Source organism: Engystomops pustulosus, chromosome 6, assembly GCF_040894005.1.
Source record: "Engystomops pustulosus chromosome 6, aEngPut4.maternal, whole genome shotgun sequence".
NCBI classification, from domain to species: Eukaryota; Metazoa; Chordata; class Amphibia; order Anura; family Leptodactylidae; genus Engystomops; species Engystomops pustulosus.
Window position 1 is genome coordinate 167370110 of NC_092416.1, and position 20750 is coordinate 167390859.

Below are 20750 nucleotides of genomic sequence, written 5' to 3' on the forward strand. Positions count from 1 at the left end.
GCGATCCTCCATTGTCATCAGATCTTCATAAATGAGGTTATGTACCAAATACAGGTTATCCACAGGGGCCAGAAATGACTCACGCAGTTATAAATAAGAATCTTAGCCATCTGGCTGTATACTAATTTTGGTTTATTTAGGATTTTATACATACGATTGTCATGCTGAGGCAGCAACAGGTAAAATATCATATATTCAAGTGGATTCAGCGGGAAGGGAAGCAGAGTTTCCACTTCTACAAAACACTGGTCTAGGGAAACTATATATTTTTGACTAGGGACCGGTTTATCCAGTCTTATTTCTATTGTCAGCATGGACATGAACTGAATAGCAACATTGTGATCTGATGGGCAGGATTATGATTTCTCACGTATGAACACCTTGACTTTCACTGCAAAATGTCCCATTGATGCCTAAAAGGTACTCAAGGTTGTAAACAGAGCTCTCCATCCTATTGTAACAACTGACCATGATATTGCTCTTAGGGCCCCTGTAGCTGTCTATGGCGCCCAGGCTTGGTAGGGTATCTTTGGCTGAGTGCCACTATTCTCTATGGAGAGGGTCAAGCAGCACTTGATTCTCCTCCTCTCCTGTGCGCCTGACATATGCCTGTATGTTAGTTTGCATGGACCCTTATACTGTTTTTATTTGTACCCTGTACAGCGTTGCACAATATATCTGTACTATATAAAGATTAATAATTGCACATCTAATGTGTTGCAATAATTATGTATAAAGAAAAACCACAAAGGACACATGGAAAGTTCTAAAATTCTTTATTGAATGTAATTTTTTTTTTTTCAAGAGATTAATTGTTCCAGATAATTGAACAACTCATCTAGTGTAATGGTGTCCCTTATAAATACTCTACAAAAGGGCCAAAATAGCATAACTGAAGCTCAAATACTTCTAGATATTTGGGGCGTCCATAGATCTTGCATTTTGTGAGGTGTAGGTTTCCTATCATACACAGAAGAGTCTTCCCTGTGGTACACATTGTTACAGAATCACAGTGAAGGACATCAGGGATGAGTCCCTCAGAGCTCCGGAGTTAAAGAGAACAAAAATTAGTCACTTCTGCTGCATAGCCTTTTCCTGTTGCATTTATATAAAATAATGGTTTAAATAGACTAAAAAAAAGAGCATAACTGTTCCAGTTGTCCATGGCAACCAATCAGAGCTCAGATTTCATTTTATAAACAGCTGTGGGAGGATTAAAGCAAGCTGATCTCTGATTGGTTGGTATGGGCAACTAGAAAGTCTCTGCTCTTACACTAGTGATAAATCTCCCCCACTGTGTGCACGGCTTCCTCTATATTCTCTCCAGTCTATATGTTAGAAAAGCCTTCCAGGCAGATGTTACTGGATCAGCAAGTGAAGCTCCATCAGGATGGAGCCAATATGTAGGGACTAAGTTTCATGCACTGTAAAACTGCCCTAGTAGTCAATGATTTTCTAAGAGTCATTACCAGGTGCACTTTGCCTTCAACGCAGTGGAAATCTCTAGTTTTTTCCCCTCTCTCCTTTACTCCTCACCTGCAAATACATAGAATAGAGCAGAGAGCTGTGAGACTGCATAATGGGAAAATGTTCAACTTATTATATATATTATAAAATATCCTGAAAACTGCATGAAAAGAGCTCCGGCATAAGAATACGACCTCCATCACTGTTAGATGTGGTGTTCCAGAAGGGTAATGCTATGAACAAGTGTTAATGGGCTGTATCACCGGGGGAATATACATCTAGAGTAGCATATCCCCTTTAAAGGTCTATCAGTGTACAAGTGTATATACACTGGGCCTTGTCACAAGCTGGTGTAAAAGTACTTCCTTCACTTAAGGAATTCTGTATTCTCTGTATCTATTGCCTGCAGATATGACTATGTGTATTGGGATTAAAAAGGTGACAGGAAATTGAGCTACTGGGGCCACAGATGAAGCAGTAATAAAGAGCCTTCAGAGTCTAACATCAGTCTTACCTGTGCTACATGCTGTGCTCCGCTGTACGTATTCCTATATCAGGGCACGTGTGGACAAAGTGTATATATACAGCTTAGGTATAAAAAGAGACAGGTTAAAAACACACACACAAAAAAAAAAAACACCTGTTTGTACAGTTTATTAAGCAATATAAAAATATAATTATGAACAGCAAAAGCAAATTAGTTCAGAACATAAATTTATAGACCAGAATAAATGGTGAATTTTACATCCTCCAACACAGTCGCCTCAAAATTAATGGGAAAGGCTCTAAGGCACCAGCTAAACAATCAGAAAACCAGAATTGTCAATAGATTTAATAACATTTCTACAAAACTGAGCAGTAAATCGATATTCCCTCCGGGAATTTAGATATAACTTAGCAAGTACAGAGCCGCAATGTAAATTCAGTTACATACAGACACTATACACATTTACATAGAGGTGAGACTCCAGCTTTAGGGGAATATGAGCTGAACATGTAATGGGAGCACAAGTCATAGTGACTACAGATTATCCCCTTGTATATAACAGCAGATCACTTTGTTGAGATCATGAATGTGACAATTCCCCTACAAGTGGATTCTCACCCTACGAGGACTTTCTCTGACCAGCTCTGGGTTAGTGACATTTCTATGGCGTCTGCACATAGCAATGAGTCTAACTCTGTACTGAAAAATCCAAGGTGTTACCCACCGCAAAAATCTATAGAACTAAAGAAATGTCCCCAGAAAGTGCTTTTTTTTTTTTTTTTTAAATAAATCACATTTTGAAGACGAGACAAGTGCAGTGTTCACCTGGGTTTTCTTAGTGTCCACGCTCCTCTCTACACGACTCGCACGGATAAATCCTGGTTAGGGGCGAGCAACACTGGGTCTAGTCTAGTAACAATCCCTATCCTCTGCCCCTGCACATGACAGACAGTAATGTCAATGGAGTAACTGTGTACACGCAAAGCAATACTAGACGTGTGCTTATTATATCCATGTATGTTATATATACAGCCCTGGTGCTAAACAGGGCAATTATTCAACATTGGGAGATTCAGAATCACCTGAATCCAGTAAACACCTACAGCTATGCAGAGTGCATTAGGGAAGCAAATGGGGCAGCAGTTATTTTGCATCTACAAAGAGCAGTTCTCCCTGGAACGGCTGTAATAAAAATTGCACTATCTGCAAATAAACTGTAGGCAAATTTTAGGAAGCTGTGGGTGAGGGGGTGGTGGGTGGTGACAGCAGCTCTGGGCAAGATTGAGGCACCCAGTGAAGTTGTCACCTACATTACAGATAGACCCACACTAGGTATAGATGTTCTCTGTAGGAGACCTGAAAAATCATCACAGAATAGAGAAGGAGATGCCAGGCTCAGGGATATGAAGCTTTTATGATATGGATCAGTATTTACAAGTCCCACTCCTCACACATTGCTGTGTGACCTTTTTGCATGCTAAATAAATATATTTACATGGACCAGACATTTTTGTATAAAAATACTGAACCACAATTCACAAATGGCTAGATATATCCATAAGTTTGGCATCTCCATCTTTATTTTTGCCACCAAAATAGTGGAAAGTAAAACGTATTTTCTGTATAACAGATAAAACAGTAAAGCAGTGAATAGGGCATCGCGATGTCTGAAGATTCCTGCACTCCCTGCAAGTCGCCATCCAATCACTTGCCATCAGTTCAATCTGAACTCGCCACTAAACTCTACAGAGTTCCTGGACACATTGGGTAAATTATAAGCTTACATGTTACCGATGTTGACAGTTTTTCTTGAGGCCTTAAAGGGGTTTTCCCATCTGGGCAATCACAGTAAATTTAATTCATTTTCCATATGTAAACATTTCTTCAATTGGATGTTATTAAAACAAAATGTTTCTGTGCAAAGATTTCTCATAAATGTAGCCATGTTGTCCCTTAGAAACGAGATAGCTTCCTTAGATACGTCCACCTCACATTTTGGCAGCAGTGGCCAGACATGCGCTATTGAGACCTGCCTGACCACCTGGATTCAGCGATCATTACCACAGGACGGCTGCAGGACCTGCAGTAACTCCCAGACATTTCATATACAATAACCTTTTGTTTCTTTGTGCAATCACTCCTGCAGAGGTGGTCGTATCCAAGGACACAGTCTTGTTTCTAAGGGACCATATGACTACATTTATGAGAAATTATCTTCACACAGGTAATTTTTTTTAATAACATCTAATTGAAGAAATATTTATAATTGGCAGAGACGCCTCCATGCATGTCTGCTGGCATAGGCCTGCACAACCAATTGACACAGACAGGAGGCCTCTGTTTGGGCGTGGAGTAGCCTTAGCCTCCAAAATGTACAGAGGCTGTTTTACACCCCCAGTAAATTAGCATATTAATACAGGGCAGAATGCCAGAAAACATTAAAAAAAAAAAAACATTTTAAGGATGACCGTGCCATGGGGTATACACCACTGGACCCACTTCACTAAGTAGATTCCAGACAGTAGATTTCCTTTTAAAGGGGGTTTTCTCAACTTGTGAAAAACTCTGAGGGGCAGCTTTTGTATTACAATAGTCTCTCCATGGCTTCTTGTCAAGAATTGGAAGCAATGACTAGGTGAACATCTTGTCTGTGACATCAAAAAGCCAGAGACCAGAACTACTGGATTTACATTGGGCCCACAGAAGGGGCACGCACCCCCTCCCCCCATATCTTGGTACAAAAGCAGCCTCCTCAAGGGTTTACATCACCGAAAGACCCCCTTTACAAGAGCAGAAAAAAAAATTGGACCGTTGCACAGGGCAGTATTCTGGTCAGTTATTTGCAACAATAAATCATAAACTGGATCCCACACACAGAAGAGGAACAAATCTTTACATTAAAATCGTATTCCTTATACAGGAGTGAAACCTGAAACAAAAATGGAGGAAAAACACTGACCAGCATACTGTTGTGTGAAGGTAGCTGGAGACACATGAAAACGCAATCAACATTGTCTTTCACCGCAATCACTGAAACTCTTTGCATTGCATTGGGTGAAGTCTACAGGTGAAACCTGCAGCAGTAATAGCCATACCTTGTGTGGTGACAGCCATGATAACGCCTCATGTGTCTCCAGACACAGGGCAGCTGCAACGCGACAAGTTCACTGCATCAACTTCCGTCAGTGTCTGCAGGATTTCCTGGCCTGCACCTCATCATGATCTTAGCGCAGAGTAGTGTAGGCCACACACAGACACAAGGTCACACAGTGCGCTCGCCGCTGTGCAGCTGCCCTATGGTTTTAAAAATTCATTTTCTGTTATCCAAACCTAATAAAACTTCCTCACACAGAAAGACCACGACCATTCTGTATTACTAATCTTTTGCAGAGCAACCAGAAAATGGTTTGGTGAATTTGAAGGTATCATATCCTGCTCCACTCACCTTACAGCTAGGGCTTAGATAGAAAATAGTGATCACGTGACACATGATGGTCACCCACAATCCAGTGCAACATGACACTGACCGAAATGCAGATTTGTTGGTTCTGTGTGACCACATTCACCATCATATGGTGAAGCCCTGGTGTAGATGAGCTCTGCAGAACAACTAAATACCCCAGATGAAATAAATGGAACAGATTTAAAGTTTCTGCAATAAATCTGTTACAAGTGACCATATCCTTGCCAAGGAATACTTCTCAGGTTAGAATAAGCAGAAATAAGCCATTGATGAGGCAATAATACACATTATCCAGTAGCTGTATAATGACACAGCCACCAGCAGGAGTCACCTGCTCAGGATAATCTGCTCTCTGGCCCACTGCCATCTCACGATGGTGTATATTTGTCCTGCTACAATGCTTCTTAATCTGTAGCAGGACAAATATACACCATCAGGAGATCAAAGTGGAGAAAAGAGCAAATAAAAAAGGGACTTTCAAGGGGAAACATTTTTACATAATGATCCGCTCATATAATTGTCATTACATGGGTTGTCCATAGATTGAAAGACATGGTTTCTTTCCTACAAACACAGCTCCACACCTCTACATAACCGAGCTGCGATACAGACACACCCCATGGCCAGGGGTGGTGGTGATTTTTGTAAGAAGTACCAGTATTTTTCAGCCTCTGGACAACCCTTTTGTTACATGTCAGCATGGAAAACCCTCTGACCAACCACTTGGATGAATTTACCCAGAAATTCTTATTGTTCACAACCAGAGATTCTGTTTCAGTATCAGACAGTAGAAAAGTAGTGCGAGGCGCACCCTTACGTTGTGTCTTGCAGGAAGGAGTAAGCAGTAGCACTACAGCAGCCTTTAAACGGGGAATCAATATCAGATTGTGAGGGATTCGACTCCTGGCACCTCCACTAATCAGCCGTGTACAGGGGCCACGACGCACTGATCCTAGTACAGTCCTGTTACTTAGAGGTTACAAAGTGCTGAATGAGGCGTGAACAGTGTTATAATATTGTTTTGCCCCAATTCTTCTTTACTGTTTAGAAGAAAGAAAGTTCAGGAGATTATCAAACACGTGTGCATTGCTGTTCACAAAATCTCTTGTACTTTGCCTGATCTTCTGCACCTCTTCATCTTGTAGCAGAGTTTCTTCATCCTGTGAGTTAAAATAAAGATGATTAAACACAAGGGAAACATTACAGATTATCAGGCCTAAGAGGCCTCAAGACAATTAGACAAGGAACTAGAGGAAAAATTAGTAAGATAATCATCTTACCTCATCACTGAATTCTGGATAGTCATATGTTGCATAAACCCTTTTCTTGCCATTTTCTACAAATTCACTGAGGTTTTTTGCAATCAATTGCAGCTCCTCTTCCCTATAAGCGTAGACACAGCCGTCCTCCCCTACCAGTACCACCCACTCCATACAGGGCAGCGGGACCTGAGAGTGTTCTAGTATGCCAAGGACTTCCATTCTTGTGGTTTTGGGGAGATAGAACTCTTCCCATTGTTCTTTCATATATTGCTGTCCCATGTAGATGGTGCCGCTAAGATCACACACTTTCAGGTAATAGATGTTCTTCTCCCATTTTAACAACTTGTACTTGTGGTTCTGGACAAACATTGAGACGACTTCAAGTTTGTTTGCTGTAATAGTAAGAAAATACAGTATTTAAGATTATTTATAAAATGACTGATCCTACAGATTGTAAAACTGAAATAGAATAGCACAACATTTCCCTCTCAAAAATAACCAGAAACGTAACATACTGCTATATCACAACAACACGGCAAACACTCAGTAATAACACAGAAATGACTTACGTTTCTTCTCCAGATCCTTTACGAGCTGCGATAAGCTTTCTTTAGAGCACAACTCCTGAACATATTCCGGATCACAGCTTCCTTTTCCTTTTTGTTTGTGCAAGGTCTTTATCCTATTAGAAAGTAGAGATATGTAAACATCCACATACAAGTCAATTTTTCAATCATCCGTATTTAACGTTCTTTGACAATATACACTTGGGGAAAGCTTATAGCAGTCTATAAAGTCTCAAACACAGTTCATTCACATAGAAAGTGTTCTTCTCCAGTCACACAAATGTATCTCTAAAAGAGAGATATAGATATGCACACACCTATCACATATCCATTCTGCTTGCACTTACTTATTCCCTTGGGAAGAGGAGGAAGAGTTGTCTATCGTGTGGGCGGGAGGCATTGTCTTCAGAGATTTATACAGCCAAGCAATATGTTCAGCTCACTGCTGTTATACACACAAGACAAGGTCAATATTTACCCTAACAAACGAATGAGATTACTTAAAAGTGGTTGTACTCCCATTATTTATGTTATCACGTATCCACAGTATCGGGGAAAACAAGGAGATCGGTGAAGGTCCGACTGTCGGGACCCTAAATTACCAGAACGGGACCCCCAGCATGCAATCTGATTCTTACTAATGAATGGAGTGGTAGGACCACCACAAGTCTTGTGGCTCCAACCATTAGCAAGAACAGGACCCACATTCTCTGGATGCCGGGGATCCCGCTCATGATCTCCGAGTGTTCCTGCAATCGGCCTCTCACCAATCATCTTATTATCCCCTATCCTGTAGGAAAAGGTTGACTTACGTAATCCAGCCCCACATGCTAGAATTTTAACCTGACATTTTTGCTAAATAAAATAATTACTCATCAAGTAAAGGGGAGCGGAGTAGCAGTTCCCAGCACAGGTCACTATAGAAGGTACAGTGCTTGCCGTATATGGTAGGAACGATCAGACCATATAGAGTTAATGTATCCTAGAGGGTTTATAGAAAAAAAAAAAAAAAAGTTTTAAAAATAATAAGAAAAAACACTAAAAGACCCCCCCCCCTTCTCTAGAACTGATATAAAACTTAACACAATCATCCAAAATGCCCAATCAAAATATAAAAACGGTTATCGCCAGCCTTGAACCACAAAGGAAAATAGAGACAAATGTCCGAAACGCGATGTCACATAAAAAAATGGGATAAAAAGTGACCAAAATGTTGCACTGCCCTCAAAATGATAGCAGTAAAAAAGTCGGCTCATTTCGCAAAAAAATTTACATTACATTAACACTGCTCTGTACTCCGAAAAGTTATTTTGTGTCACAAGATGCCAATTTTTTTCCCCCCTCTTTCGTACACAATCATTTAACTTTTGTAAAGGTGTAAAAACACAATAAAACCTGTATACATTTGGTATCACCGTGATCATACAGAACCAAAGAATAAAGTAGAGGGGTTATTATGGAGCACACAGTGAAAGACATAAAAACTGAGCCCACAAGAACGTGAAGTGAACATGTGTTTTTTTTTCCACATTTGGAATTTTTTTCCACAGCTTCCCAGTACATGGCATGGAATAATAAATAATGTGATGGAAAACAACATTTGTAACACAAAATATGCCTTCACGCAGCTGTGTACCCAGAAAAAGTTAGATTTTTGAAGGAGGAAAGCAAGAAATGAGCAAACAAAAAACCTGCATCCTTAAGGGGTTAAACATCTAAATCATGGTAACTTTGTTGCCAATTGTTATGAATTATAGTGTGAACACAGCCTATAAGTGGCCCTAGCCTAGGACTACCTGGCTAATGTAGCTGTGCCATGTGCCAACTAAACAAAGTCCGTACAACCTGTGATTAGCCACAGTGAGGTCCACAGGTTCTGGACGGCTAATAACATGTGGATCGGAACGTGACTACATAGAGTCAGCGTGACACTGCAATCAGTAGAAGCACAGCGTAAGCAAGGAGACAAGTCTTAAAGGGAAAGGTAACTATGTGACAAACATATGGTAACGTATAAGGGTTCCCAGCCTGAAACGTGTCGAAATTTCAAAGCGGATTTCACCTTTTTTAAGTTTTAAGGTTACATCCGAGCATACATCCTGATTACAAGCGGGTTGGGGAATTTTTTTTATCGATAGGTACATTTTGTAACAGAGGCCCAAAATCTAATCCATCTCCAAAAAAAAAAAAAAGTAATTTACATCAAAAGTCACAGAGAAAGTAAATTAGTGTTAAAAACAAGTGTTCTAATAAACATAACTATAGTTGTACCCAACTTGTCCACTAGTAGGCGACACTTTCACCCAAGTTTCACAAAAAAATAAATCACCCCTCAACGTGGTCACCTCATACCCCCAAACATAAACAGGTTAAAAATACGTATCTCCCGATCCTGACGAGGCAATGCCTCCCGCTGTCTGAGTATAAGGCTCCGCCGCCATCTTAGAAAACGGAGAAAAGTAAAAGAACAGCGCGACTTACCTCGTGTACTGAGGGTCCTAGCTGCTTGTGTGGTGGGAGACAGTTAGACGTGTATACATAAGGATATACCTGGAAGAAGCAGCCAAGTATATCTCTATGTATACAAGTCTAACGCCGCTACCGTCCCCTCCGATAGCTGAGAATAATATGACTACTTGTGCTAAGATGGCGCCTGGGAGGTCACATGACCCCACCCGCCCGGTAACGTCTCCTCCTCACAGAGTTTCACTTACTAGAAATGACGCGGCAGAAAAGGGCGGGAAAGAGGAGGCGCCATTACTGACTGACAGAGCGCGGGCTGCGCCTCATCTGTTACCTCATGTACCGCACTGAGGAGAAACCGCACAGCTGTCTGACATGTCAGACAAACGCTCAGTTATCTGAAGACTGTCCCAGCCATGTAGAGGCTCAATGGGGGTTGTATGTCATAGTTCACACAGAGATTGTGAGGTAAAAAAAAAGGCTTTTCAGAACCTGCCTCACATTTATTACAAGTGAAAGCAATAGTAGATTTTTTTCACCTAAAAAAAGGTAATCTGCATTTTTGAGTTAATTCTGTGGAAAAACTGAAAGAGATCAAGTCAGCTTATGGTACAGTGTACTTGCTGTAAGGCCTCATTCAGATGGGCGGTTTTGATGTACGCATGCTTTACATATGCATCACATGTCCGTATTTTTTTGTGGGCACATATTTCTGAATCCTTTAAAAAAGGTTCTGTAAGAATAAAAACCAGCCCCCTCTTTTTTTCCAATTTTTTTTTTTTTTTTTACTCCCCACCTGAAAAAAGCCACATACCGAGTGGTATGAGGGCTTAGTTTCTTGTGGATAGGGCATAACTTGGTTCATGGGAAGACCTGTTCGTCCCTAGTCTTAATCGTAGTATGCTGGAAGAGGCGATGGGGCTCATTTACTAAGGGTTGCGGATCGCACTTTCGTCGGATTGTTTGCGGTTTTCGGGATTTGCGCAGCTTTGACAGGTATTTAACAGGTGTTTACACTGGGATTGTGTCGCACGCAATTAGTTTTTGGCGCAGCTGCGCTGGCTTTCATGTAACAGAAATCTGGGAACAGGCCGTTGGACGATCTGACTGACTCAGACTGAGCGCGAGATTTAACATTCAGTTTGTGTCGCAAGATCAAGCACTTACATGCACCAGGAAGAAGATGAACTCCGTTAGACCTGAGCGGGGAAGAGACACATGCGGGATATCGGGCGCAAGATCTTAGTGAATCGCGGCAGAGTTCATCCTTGTCGGACAATGCACTTTGGGTGAACTCTGTCGGACAGGCCTGTGTCTCTGGCTGTGTAGTACGGATAGGCGGCTTAGGGAACATAAGGGGGATTTTTTTCCCCCCATTCTGCTCACTTGCTTCTGTTTCCTTCCTCTATACCTTGTACACCTTGGCACAAGTGGAGTCATACAAATCTATGTAATTGGAAGGTGAGGAAGCTATGCAAGTTGAAGTTGGAATATAAACATTTTATACAAATTAAATACCTTATCTCCATTATGCTACATTACGGGACCAAAAGTTGCATTGCATTTTACCGTGACTAATATACATGTTAGCGGCAGATATATATGACATATATGTACGACCACAAAGCAATAATATGGGTAATACACTTGTTTATGACATATATATCTCCGCTAACATGTATATTAGTCACAATGCAATGCAACTTTTGAATGTGTCTTTATGGGAGATTTATTTGTAGTTGGCTGAAATACACGATTTGTTGTATATTTGACTCGACCCAGTCGGACCATAATATTGGATTCTCCAATTACATCAATTGTGTCGGTTTTATTTTTATTTTTTTAAATTCAATAAGGTTTGATGAATCATTATATTTTTATACAAAGAACGGTGTAACTCCTATATTTTTGTGGTAGTATAATTTTATACAGATTACCTGCGCTGCTATTAATCGAAATTATAAGAAAGTCACACTGAATGCAATGATTTATGCACTAACCTATGTTGGATACTGTGCAGATGTCGCTGTTTCCTCGTGTTCCAACAGCGCTACCGTTGTGTGTTGAAAAGATCCCTTGGTTAGTTGCGGTACATCGCTACTGCATTGAATAATGCTCAGATACTTTGGTTTACTGGGGCAAATTGTGAAATCTTCAGATAATCCTCATGAGTTGATGTTTGCTGTGGGAACAGTTGCCTCGTAGAAGCCCCGGCCGGCGGCTTCGCTAGCACTGTTTGTCGGAGGTACTTGTGATGTCACATTCTAGGTACGGAGAGTTGGATGGAGCAAGAAACACTTCCAACTAACGCGTTTTCGGAAACTTCGGCTTTCTTCCTCAGGGCTGGGTTTGTGATCTTTCCTCTGTTATATGTGTGTGTGTGTGTATATATATATATATATATACATACACACTCCGTAATTCGGTAGCTCCAATTCCATAGGGCTTATTTCACTTTCCTTTTAATGTTCTTTTCTTTTCTGAACCAACGCTTCCTTATTTTAAAACTTATAATTAGAATTATCTTCAAAAAACAATTGAATTGTTATTAATATATAATATGAGACTATAACAAAGGAAAAAATTAGCATTAAAGCGTCTCTCTGTCCTGGACATGGTTTTTATGTAATCTCCTCCTCTCCAATTTTGTTCAACTTTTTCCATGCCATAAATTTAGAGTTCCTTCTACTTGACTTACAAGTTTTTCTTTGTAATGTCTCGATTGTTTATCTTTATTTGTAAGATGCTCCTTAACCCATTACAGATGCGCGCCGTAATAGTACGGAGCGCGTCGGGTGCGGGTACATGGAGAGGGCTCTCTCCATAGCCGGTGAGTCTTTGTTGCACATTGCAGCAAAGACTTACTGGTAACAATCAGTGGTAGCACCAATCACGGGTGTTATTTCGTTGAACGCAGCAGCTTGAAAAAGATGACGGCACCCTTGATGAAGATCGTTGCTCCCCGTGACGTCATCCGGGAGCGTCGGTCTGTTGCTATGATAGCCTCGGGGCTTCAGAAAACCCGAAGCTGTCTCGTTTTAACCCATTCATTAAAGTACCCTAGGGAGTCTGAAAAATAGTAAAAATTTAAAAAATAATAAAAATACATAAAAATCCAAATCACCTCCCTTTCCCTAGAACTGATATAAATAAACAGTAAAAATCATAAACACATTGGGTATCACCGCCATTGAAAATTCCCGATCTATCGAAATATATATAAGTTTTTCACTGCGTTTAACCCCGTAACGGAAAATAGCACCTTTTTGCCATTTTGAAAAAGATAAAAAAATTCTATAAAAAGTGATCAAACAGTTGTACAGGCCTAAAAATTGTAGCATTGAAAACGTCATCAAAAGTCGTAAAAAATGGTACCAGAAGATGGCAAAATCAAAAATGTGTTGTAAATGTATGAAAACATTATAAAACCTGTACAAATTTGATATCCCCGTGATCGCACCAACCAAAAGAATAAAGAAGACATATCATTTGGGGCGCACAGTGTAAGCCGTAAAATCCAAGCCCACAAGAATACGACACAAATGCGTTTTTTTCAAAATTTTCACTGCAGTTGGAATTTTTTTCCCCGCTTCCCAGTACACGGCATAGAATATTAAATACTATCACTATTAAGTGCAATTTGTTATGCAGAAAACAAACCCTCACAGCTCTTTATGTGTAAAAATAAAAAAAAGTTACAGATTTTTAAAGGTGGGGAGTGAAAAATGGAAATGAAAAAAACAAAAAAGGCGAGTTCACTAAGGTTCAATATTATCTGTTGGTTTATTGTTAGTTTTTGTTTTTATCTTTCCGTTATCAATGTACATAGTTGGGTCCAATAAGTTTATTCAATCTTTATTATATGTAGGTGTAAATTCAAGATAAAAGGTTATCATTAATATTTTTGAGGAATCGGTCCAAAGACTCCTTTCCTCCAGCCCAAATAAATATGACATCATCGATGAAACGTTGCCAGAGGAACAAGTTTACATCGAATATACCACCGGGATAGATGGGATCCTCTTCCCATCTTTCCACATAAAGATCTGCGTAACTTAGAGAAAACTTGGTCCCCATGGCCGTTCTCCATTTTTGGGTTTTAAAATTCATTATCATATAAGAAGTGGTTGTGTTAGCGAATGAATAAATTGCACTCCACAATAAAATCGGACTGTAAGCATGGTAGTTTTTCGCTTCTATACAAAAATTGTCTTACTGCTTCACATCCTTTTTTATGCACAGTGACCATATAAAGCGATGTGACATCTAATGTCCCCATAATGTAGTGGGGTTTCCAAACTGAATTATCTATAATTTCTAATATATGTTTAGTGTCTCCTAGGCACGCTGGTAATGTGCGTACCAAATCTTGTAGTTGGTGATCAACATATTCTGATAAATTAGAGGTGAGGCAATCAATGCCAGAAACAATTGGTCGTCCTGGTGGATTGACATTTGAAATAAGATTCTTCTAACAAAATAGAATTCTTTCTTGCTGAGAATCCCCAATGATTTGCCTCTTTTTAGATTAATTTTTATTTATGACAGAAGATTAGGTTAGATTAAAATTTTTCACAAATTCTAGTGTCTCCCAATAACCGGTGGGATTCCTTATCACAGTCTTCCTGATTTATGACTATGCTTCTGTTTTATCAGCTTTGGTGTATAATGATCTGATTGTGTTTTGTTTTTTTTGTAAAGACTGAAAAGCATCACTACCTTTTTTCGTTAAGTTATTAATTTAATAAATAAATTATATGAAATATAAATGCAAATCATTGGGGATATGACCCCTATGATATGTAAAGCACTAAGGAATATGATGGCACTTTATAAATAATGGTCATTATCAAAAGGGGGAGACATCATTGGATCAATTAGATGCAGGATGTTATACTTATTTAACGTTTCCCCTTTTTGTGTCAAAAAGCCATATGTTTTTATATTGTGCATGGTGTTTACTTTGTGGGATGATCTGAAGTGTCCCGGAAAACTGTAATAGATTGTTCTGAATGACAGGCCTGGGAGCTGAGAGAGTTTTCCTGTCTTACATGGCTCTCCATTTGAGATTAAAGTCACAGGGGGTGTCGATTACCAGGGATTTAGATGGTGCAATTGGGCTCAACTACGCACCTAACAGATTAACCTCTGCAATTGGTGTCAGTATGAATTGCGATGGTTATGGCTAAGTGGTTATACAGCAGACACCCTTCATATTAATATCCATAAGCTTGAATGAAGGGCTTAAACTGTAACTAAACCTTTAAAGAAACTTTTTATTAAATTGCAGAAATATTGCAGGTGATAATTTGTATTAATCCGTATGCTAATGAGGAAGTTGGTGAAGCCCAGGGCATGTCCTTAGCACCTGGAGCACTGCTATTCCCGCCTGTATCACTTCCCTTTTTTTTTTTGGTTATAAAAATCAGTGGGCAACACTGGGTAAGAGGGAAGTGATTTAGGTGGGATTTCAGTGCTCTGGGTACTAAGGATACAACCTTGGCGTACCAATTACCTCATTAGCATACATGTTAAACTGGGAATATCTTGTTAATTGTACAATGGGTGTTGTAGGACGCTGGTAGTTCTATAAATTGTTGTGCAGTTGTGTGGTCCTGCTCCATGTGGAGCCCCACATTTGTGCCCCTCATTTTGTGAGACCATCCCCCGTTCATACAAGTTAACCCTTTGTGGACAGAACCTCTTTATATGTCCATACTGTAAACAATGAAAACACCTAACACTCCCCCACTTCCTCAGTATTTGGCTGGGAGATGCTTTCTTTTGTACATGGGTTCCTTGCAGTCTGGGGTGAATTGCTATCTGTTTCCTGATCTTTATAGACCTTCTATCTTTGAGTAGATCCTGCCTGACCTGTTCTATCACCAGGGCAGCCTCCATGAGTGAAGCTTCTTTTGCTGCATTCAATCTAATTGTGGTGTCAAGATGTGGAAACTTCTCCACAAACATGCGGATCATGCCTTGTGGGGTTCCTGGACTATGATTCTTAGTCACCTTTCTATACATAACTTCAAACCTCCCACACAGAGACAAGGGCTCATCATAGATGGTTGGTCTGAAGTTAACCAGTATGTCTGGGGTGACATCCAAATGCCCTGTTACCAATTTCATGAGGATGGAAAGTCTGTCTCCCTCATCATGAAATTGGCCATTACTGGGGGCTGCTTTCCCTATGGCCTCATATCTTTGGTAAAGATGTGCTGGTAGCCATAGCTTGAACAGCTCCATGCGATGTTCCATTGGAACAGAAAATTTCTTACAATAACCTTCAAACGTGTCACAGGAAGTGAACGGATCTAAATTTTCATCATAGCTGGGGATATATTTACATATATTCAACAGATATTGCATCCTCTCCATCTTATGGGAAGATTGTGCTTCCTGTACCTTACTGTCACACACATGCAGGTTATGTCTGATCACTGACGTCTCAGAGTCGCCCTCTAATCCTCCATCTATCCCACCAGCAATGCTTGTCCCTCCATCTACTACACTGCCCACTAGTCCAGGCCTAGTAACAAGCAGGGGTGTGGAGTGATCTGTAGCAGCCGCAGGTTCAGTCTCATCTCTCCCCCTGTTTGCACTCGAAACACAAACTTGTTTCGTGGGCAAAGACTCTTTGATGGACGTCTGCCTGCTACAGATGATCTCATCCCTTTTTGCTATTTCACATTTCAAGTTCTCAATAATCACCTCAGTGTTTGCTGCTTTTTGCTTATATTCGGTTATTTCCATGTACAACTGTACAACAGACAGCCCTACTGGGAATCTGCTGCAATAGGCTTAAAGTTGGGGATCCATAATATACTTGGCCAAAATTAGTAAAATCATGGATTCCCCATATAATGGCTAGGATGTGTATTGTAAACCTCATTAACTCTCATTGCTTGGTGATGAGATTCTATCACCTAGAGGGGGGAGGGAGGAGGTTTACTGGTACTGAACCTGTGTAAATAGTCTGTTTGTAACAAGTGTTAATGAGGTCCAGTCCTTTTGTTTTCAACAGCTCAGAGGAGCAGAAGTACAAGGGAAGTGTATTGTTCAGTCATTTATGGCTCAATCCTGAAGTCAGGCCTCTGCCTGTAAAGACAAAGGTGTTAATCGCACAGTATAACAACAATTTCACCACTATATCCTAATGTAGATGGATCATGACATTTGGGCCTGGCTCGCCATTGATAAAGGGGGGTTGGGGATTGGGTTTCTGTTCAGTTCCTCTAGGCTACAGTGGTTCTGTCCAGCCCCTTAGTCTGTGCTATTTACCATAAGCACCTACTCCAGTCCTTCATATATCACAGGAATAACATACAACCCTCGCAGATACTTATATACAAAAAGACTTTACTAACAACATACATGTGACAAAGTAACTACATAAAATACAATACAAAATACATAGAGACAAACCTTCTTCTCCTGACCCCTCCCGGACACAGTAATGTGTATGTATATACAATATATAGTTAACACTACAGAAGCTCCTGGATATATCCTGACGCAGGAGTCACATCCAGTACCTGACCATATACATGTACATATAGAGACTCATGCACAATAGCATCTATATATCTACTCCAATACACGTGCAGGGCAGAGATCCACGTGTGAATGGGATACGGCTATAGGTTATACATGTAGTTACACTAATATATACACACTCACTGTAAACACTTAGCTATGTATATATATGGTAAAACACATAACACCTGGAATATCTATAGGTACACTCTTATAAAGTTATATACATACACAGAAAGCACACACAATATATGACCTGTACCTTTGTTAAGTGCTGTACGTCCGGGGGGGGGTCAGGAGCAAGAGACTAAAGAGACTGATTTCTGTTTTTACCATGCTTAAATATCCTTGTGTGTAATCCCTTCCCACCACCTATAACTCCACCCTAAGACCCTCTTAGGATAGACCCCAGTGTGTGTAGGGAATCTCACACCTGGTTCATGGTGGCTTCTTACTGTTCAAAGCCTTTTGATATGTTAATGACCCAATGGCTTCAGTACACACTGACATCTCACCACAGAGTATCAGTGACTGCTATCAGTATATACTGTATCCATTTACACTATATGTAATATATATAATAATAGAGCAGAGGGTCCAGTTATGAATAATATCCCCTGTAACAATGGGAATAAATAATAACGATACAATGGAAATCACAGCACATTTCTCTATCATTGCCAGTAGATTACACAGCTTGGTGGAGGTGGCGGACTCCTTTTAAGTCATTAGATAAGAAACCAGACAATATTTGTGTCAGGGAAGGACAGAACAAAAAGCTGAATTACATAAATTGCTAAAAGTGAGAAAATGGTATCAGGAAAAGACTGCACATGTATGGCAGGGAGAGTAGATAAAGATTGAAGCCTGGGAGTGGAACATTTTGTAAGGACCTTTTATACAACATTTTTTTCATGATCGCCTGATTTGTGTGAAAGTTACCGCTTCTTATATAAGAGATAAGTACTTTGAAGAAAAAACTGTGCCAAATATAACCTCGGCACGTCCAAAGCCTTGGGTTTTGTTGTTCAACTGTAAATTATTCAGTTCCTCATTTTTCAGAGGCAAAAACCAGTTCTACGAGAAGTTCTACCGCGTTACAGTCCCAGGGACAATACAGTGCGGAGTAACAGTGTGCAATGGCGACCTACACTTCATTTATTTTACCCTTTGTTTTCCTTATATACAAATGTCTGAGGCCCCGTTCACACTAGTGTGACAGAGTTTCATCAGAGTCTGATCAGGGTTCAGTCAGTGAAAAACTGGGCAATTGATGAGAGGAAAGTACATTGTACTTGCAGGTGTCTCCGAGCGCAATGCATTTATAAGGTGTCTCCATAAACTTGTATAGGACGTTTTTCACCCATGTGACTTGTAGAAGTAGAACCTGCTAAGAGTTTCATGCACATTACAAAAAAAAATGGATGTCTGACAAAGCCCATTGAATACAATGCGGCACATTTACTAAGGACTTTGCACTTTGGACCGTGCACTTTCTTGTAGGCTAAAATGGCTTGCACAGGTATTTTACGAAGTGTCTGCGCCGCTGTTGTGGCGCACAAGACCCTTTTGTGGCGCAGCACGCTGGCCTCCATGCAACACAAATTAGATGGCGCCGGTCCGACTGATACGGACTGAGCGCCGTATTTAACTTGCAAATTGTGCCGCACGCCCCATGTTAAAGATGCACCACAAAAAAGATGGTGAACTCTGTCGGACCAGTGCGGGGAAGCGACACATTTTAGATTCCTGATTTTTATTGCATTTTCCAAATTTCGTAGTAAATGTGCCCCAATGGGTCAGAGTGCAATGCGAGTTATGCACGTCACAAGACTAGCACAGAACTTGTGTGAAAGGGGCCTTATTTATTGCCCACAACACTGATTGTCCGTGTGAATGGGGCATAAGAACATCAATAAATCATTTGTTATTTTCTCAGACACATCAACCTGTCATTTCCCCAAGATGACAACATGTTTGCTCACTATTACAGTCTGATCAGAGTGTAATCAGGATTTGGTAAGTGAAAAATTAACATTTTCTGTAAGTTTGTCCAGTGTCTTGTTATGGTGTTTTCCCCCCACATAAAACATGCAGGTAGCGTGAATGAAAAAGACTGGAGACTGGTGAATTGATCAGTGAAAAGCGCATTGTACTTACATGTATCTCAGAGTGCAATGTGTTTCTCATGAGTCCCCATGGACTTGTATAGGGTGTCTTTTTTTTTTTTACATGCGATAAAAAAAATGCATGCATATGCATAAAAAAAAAATTAAATAGGAACAAGCCCATTGTATACAAGTCCGAAACAAGCGCAGAACATGCGGATGAAAAACGTTAGTACGAAAGGGGCCAATGTCTTGGAAAAGGATGTCAGTCCCCCCCCCCGTAGATGAAACCAAGATTGTAAATTGAACTTCAATGTCCGATTCTCTTCCAGAACCACTTGCATAATAGACCAACATGAACATGCAAAAGAGTTGAAGCCAACATGACTGAGCATTAAAGGCGCAAAACAAAGTTAAATTGTGACATTACGGTTACTAGATCTGCAAAATAACCAAGAAAAAGAGACTTGTAATATTATAAGCTATACATGTGTCCTGTAAAGCAGAACTGCGCACCGATTTCTGTGTTTGCAGTACCACAGCGCCCTCCTGTGATGAAAGACAAAAAAGCCTATAATAAAATAGAAATTAAAACTAATAATTGTAATAAAAGAAAACAAAACACATTTTAACTTTATCCTGAAAGTTAATACAATTTTATTATTTCACACAATAAATATACATTTCTAAAAAGAAAAAAAAAAAACATAAAACTTGTTTATCTGTGAGGCCTCGTTCTATCCCATTTCCAACTGTTGAATGTCCAGATTCTGTGGTTAATACTTGAACGTGTTGTATACAGGGACTGCAGCAGGGTCCCCCTCATATTCTTCTGCTGAATCATTTTTCATCGGGGCATCGCACAGGCAATAAAACATTTTATTATACAAGGACAAATATAAAAAGTGGTTCTCTCAGTCGTAATGTGCAGTGTTTGGCAGGAATATACAGTCGCACGTCTTCTACGTCGTGCTATGAGATGAAAAAGTCTTTGGCAGGTTTTAGGCTCCAGTTTCCAGTGTTGGACCAGTACGTTACTTCTTTCGTTTGTATTCACGTGTCATCGATTGTTTCCAATCTGGTTAAAATAATTAAAACCAAAACAATAAATTAGAACAAAAGCTTCCAACAATGACTTAATGGGGAGTGGATCAAATATGGCGATGCATTCTTAGTGTTCCCTCTTCTCCCTACATCTACAGCCGGGGTAATCTGCCCTTTCTGAAGACGTGGATGCTTCCTCCACACCCAGCTTGCTGTGTGCACCCGCTTCTCCATCCTTGATGCTTTCACTAAGAGTGCAGAGAGATGATGTAGCGTGCTGTGCAATCTCTCGAATGCAGCAGGACAGACAGCTACGTGAAGGGGTTGTAGTCTGCGCAGTGGCCAAATAGT

At 40.2% G+C, this 20750-nt stretch overlaps 2 protein-coding genes and 1 long non-coding RNA gene across 5 annotated transcripts in view; 1 reads left to right on the forward strand and 2 right to left on the reverse strand.

Moving 5' to 3' along the window:
* Positions 1-2106: 2106 nt before the first annotated feature.
* LOC140064933 (uncharacterized) lies at positions 2107-9884 on the reverse strand. Of its 2 annotated transcripts, none has more exons than XM_072112277.1 (5): positions 9727-9884; positions 7593-7690; positions 7249-7361; positions 6698-7071; positions 2107-6577 (listed from the first exon to the last, which is right to left on the reverse strand). In XM_072112277.1, exons 2-5 carry the CDS (start codon positions 7643-7645, stop codon positions 6455-6457), a joined length of 663 nt encoding a protein of 220 aa, XP_071968378.1. In that variant the 5' UTR covers positions 7646-7690; positions 9727-9884; the 3' UTR covers positions 2107-6454. The 2 variants fall into 2 exon arrangements, with proteins under 2 accessions (XP_071968378.1, XP_071968379.1); XM_072112278.1 differs by having other exon boundaries at positions 7593-7687; positions 9727-9881.
* A 1-nt stretch (position 9885) lies between these two features.
* On the forward strand, positions 9886-20058 carry LOC140064934 (uncharacterized). Its single transcript, XR_011847832.1, has 3 exons — positions 9886-10176; positions 19187-19266; positions 19688-20058. It is a non-coding gene; the product is annotated as an uncharacterized lncRNA (long non-coding RNA).
* The window catches only part of TMC6 (transmembrane channel like 6), a 33040-nt gene continuing 32299 nt past the window's right edge, over positions 20010-20750 (reverse strand). For both annotated transcript variants that reach the window (XM_072112263.1, XM_072112262.1), the window contains one exon: positions 20010-20433. In XM_072112263.1, the coding sequence (XP_071968364.1) occupies positions 20416-20433 (18 nt within the window). In that variant the 3' untranslated portion in view covers positions 20010-20415. The remainder of the gene's footprint in view (positions 20434-20750) is intronic.

Excerpts from the sequence above, each read along its gene's own strand:
- LOC140064933 (XM_072112277.1), bottom strand. The coding sequence starts at position 7,645 with ATGCCTCCCGCCCACACGATAGACAACTCTTCCTCCTCTTCCCAAGGG. Across the intron at positions 7,362-7,592 it reads TCCTCTTCCCAAGGGAATAA|GATAAAGACCTTGCACAAAC; the intron begins GTAAGTGCAAGC and ends ACTTTCTAATAG. Across the intron at positions 6,578-6,697 it reads ATCCAGAATTCAGTGATGAG|GATGAAGAAACTCTGCTACA; the intron begins GTAAGATGATTA and ends TTTAACTCACAG.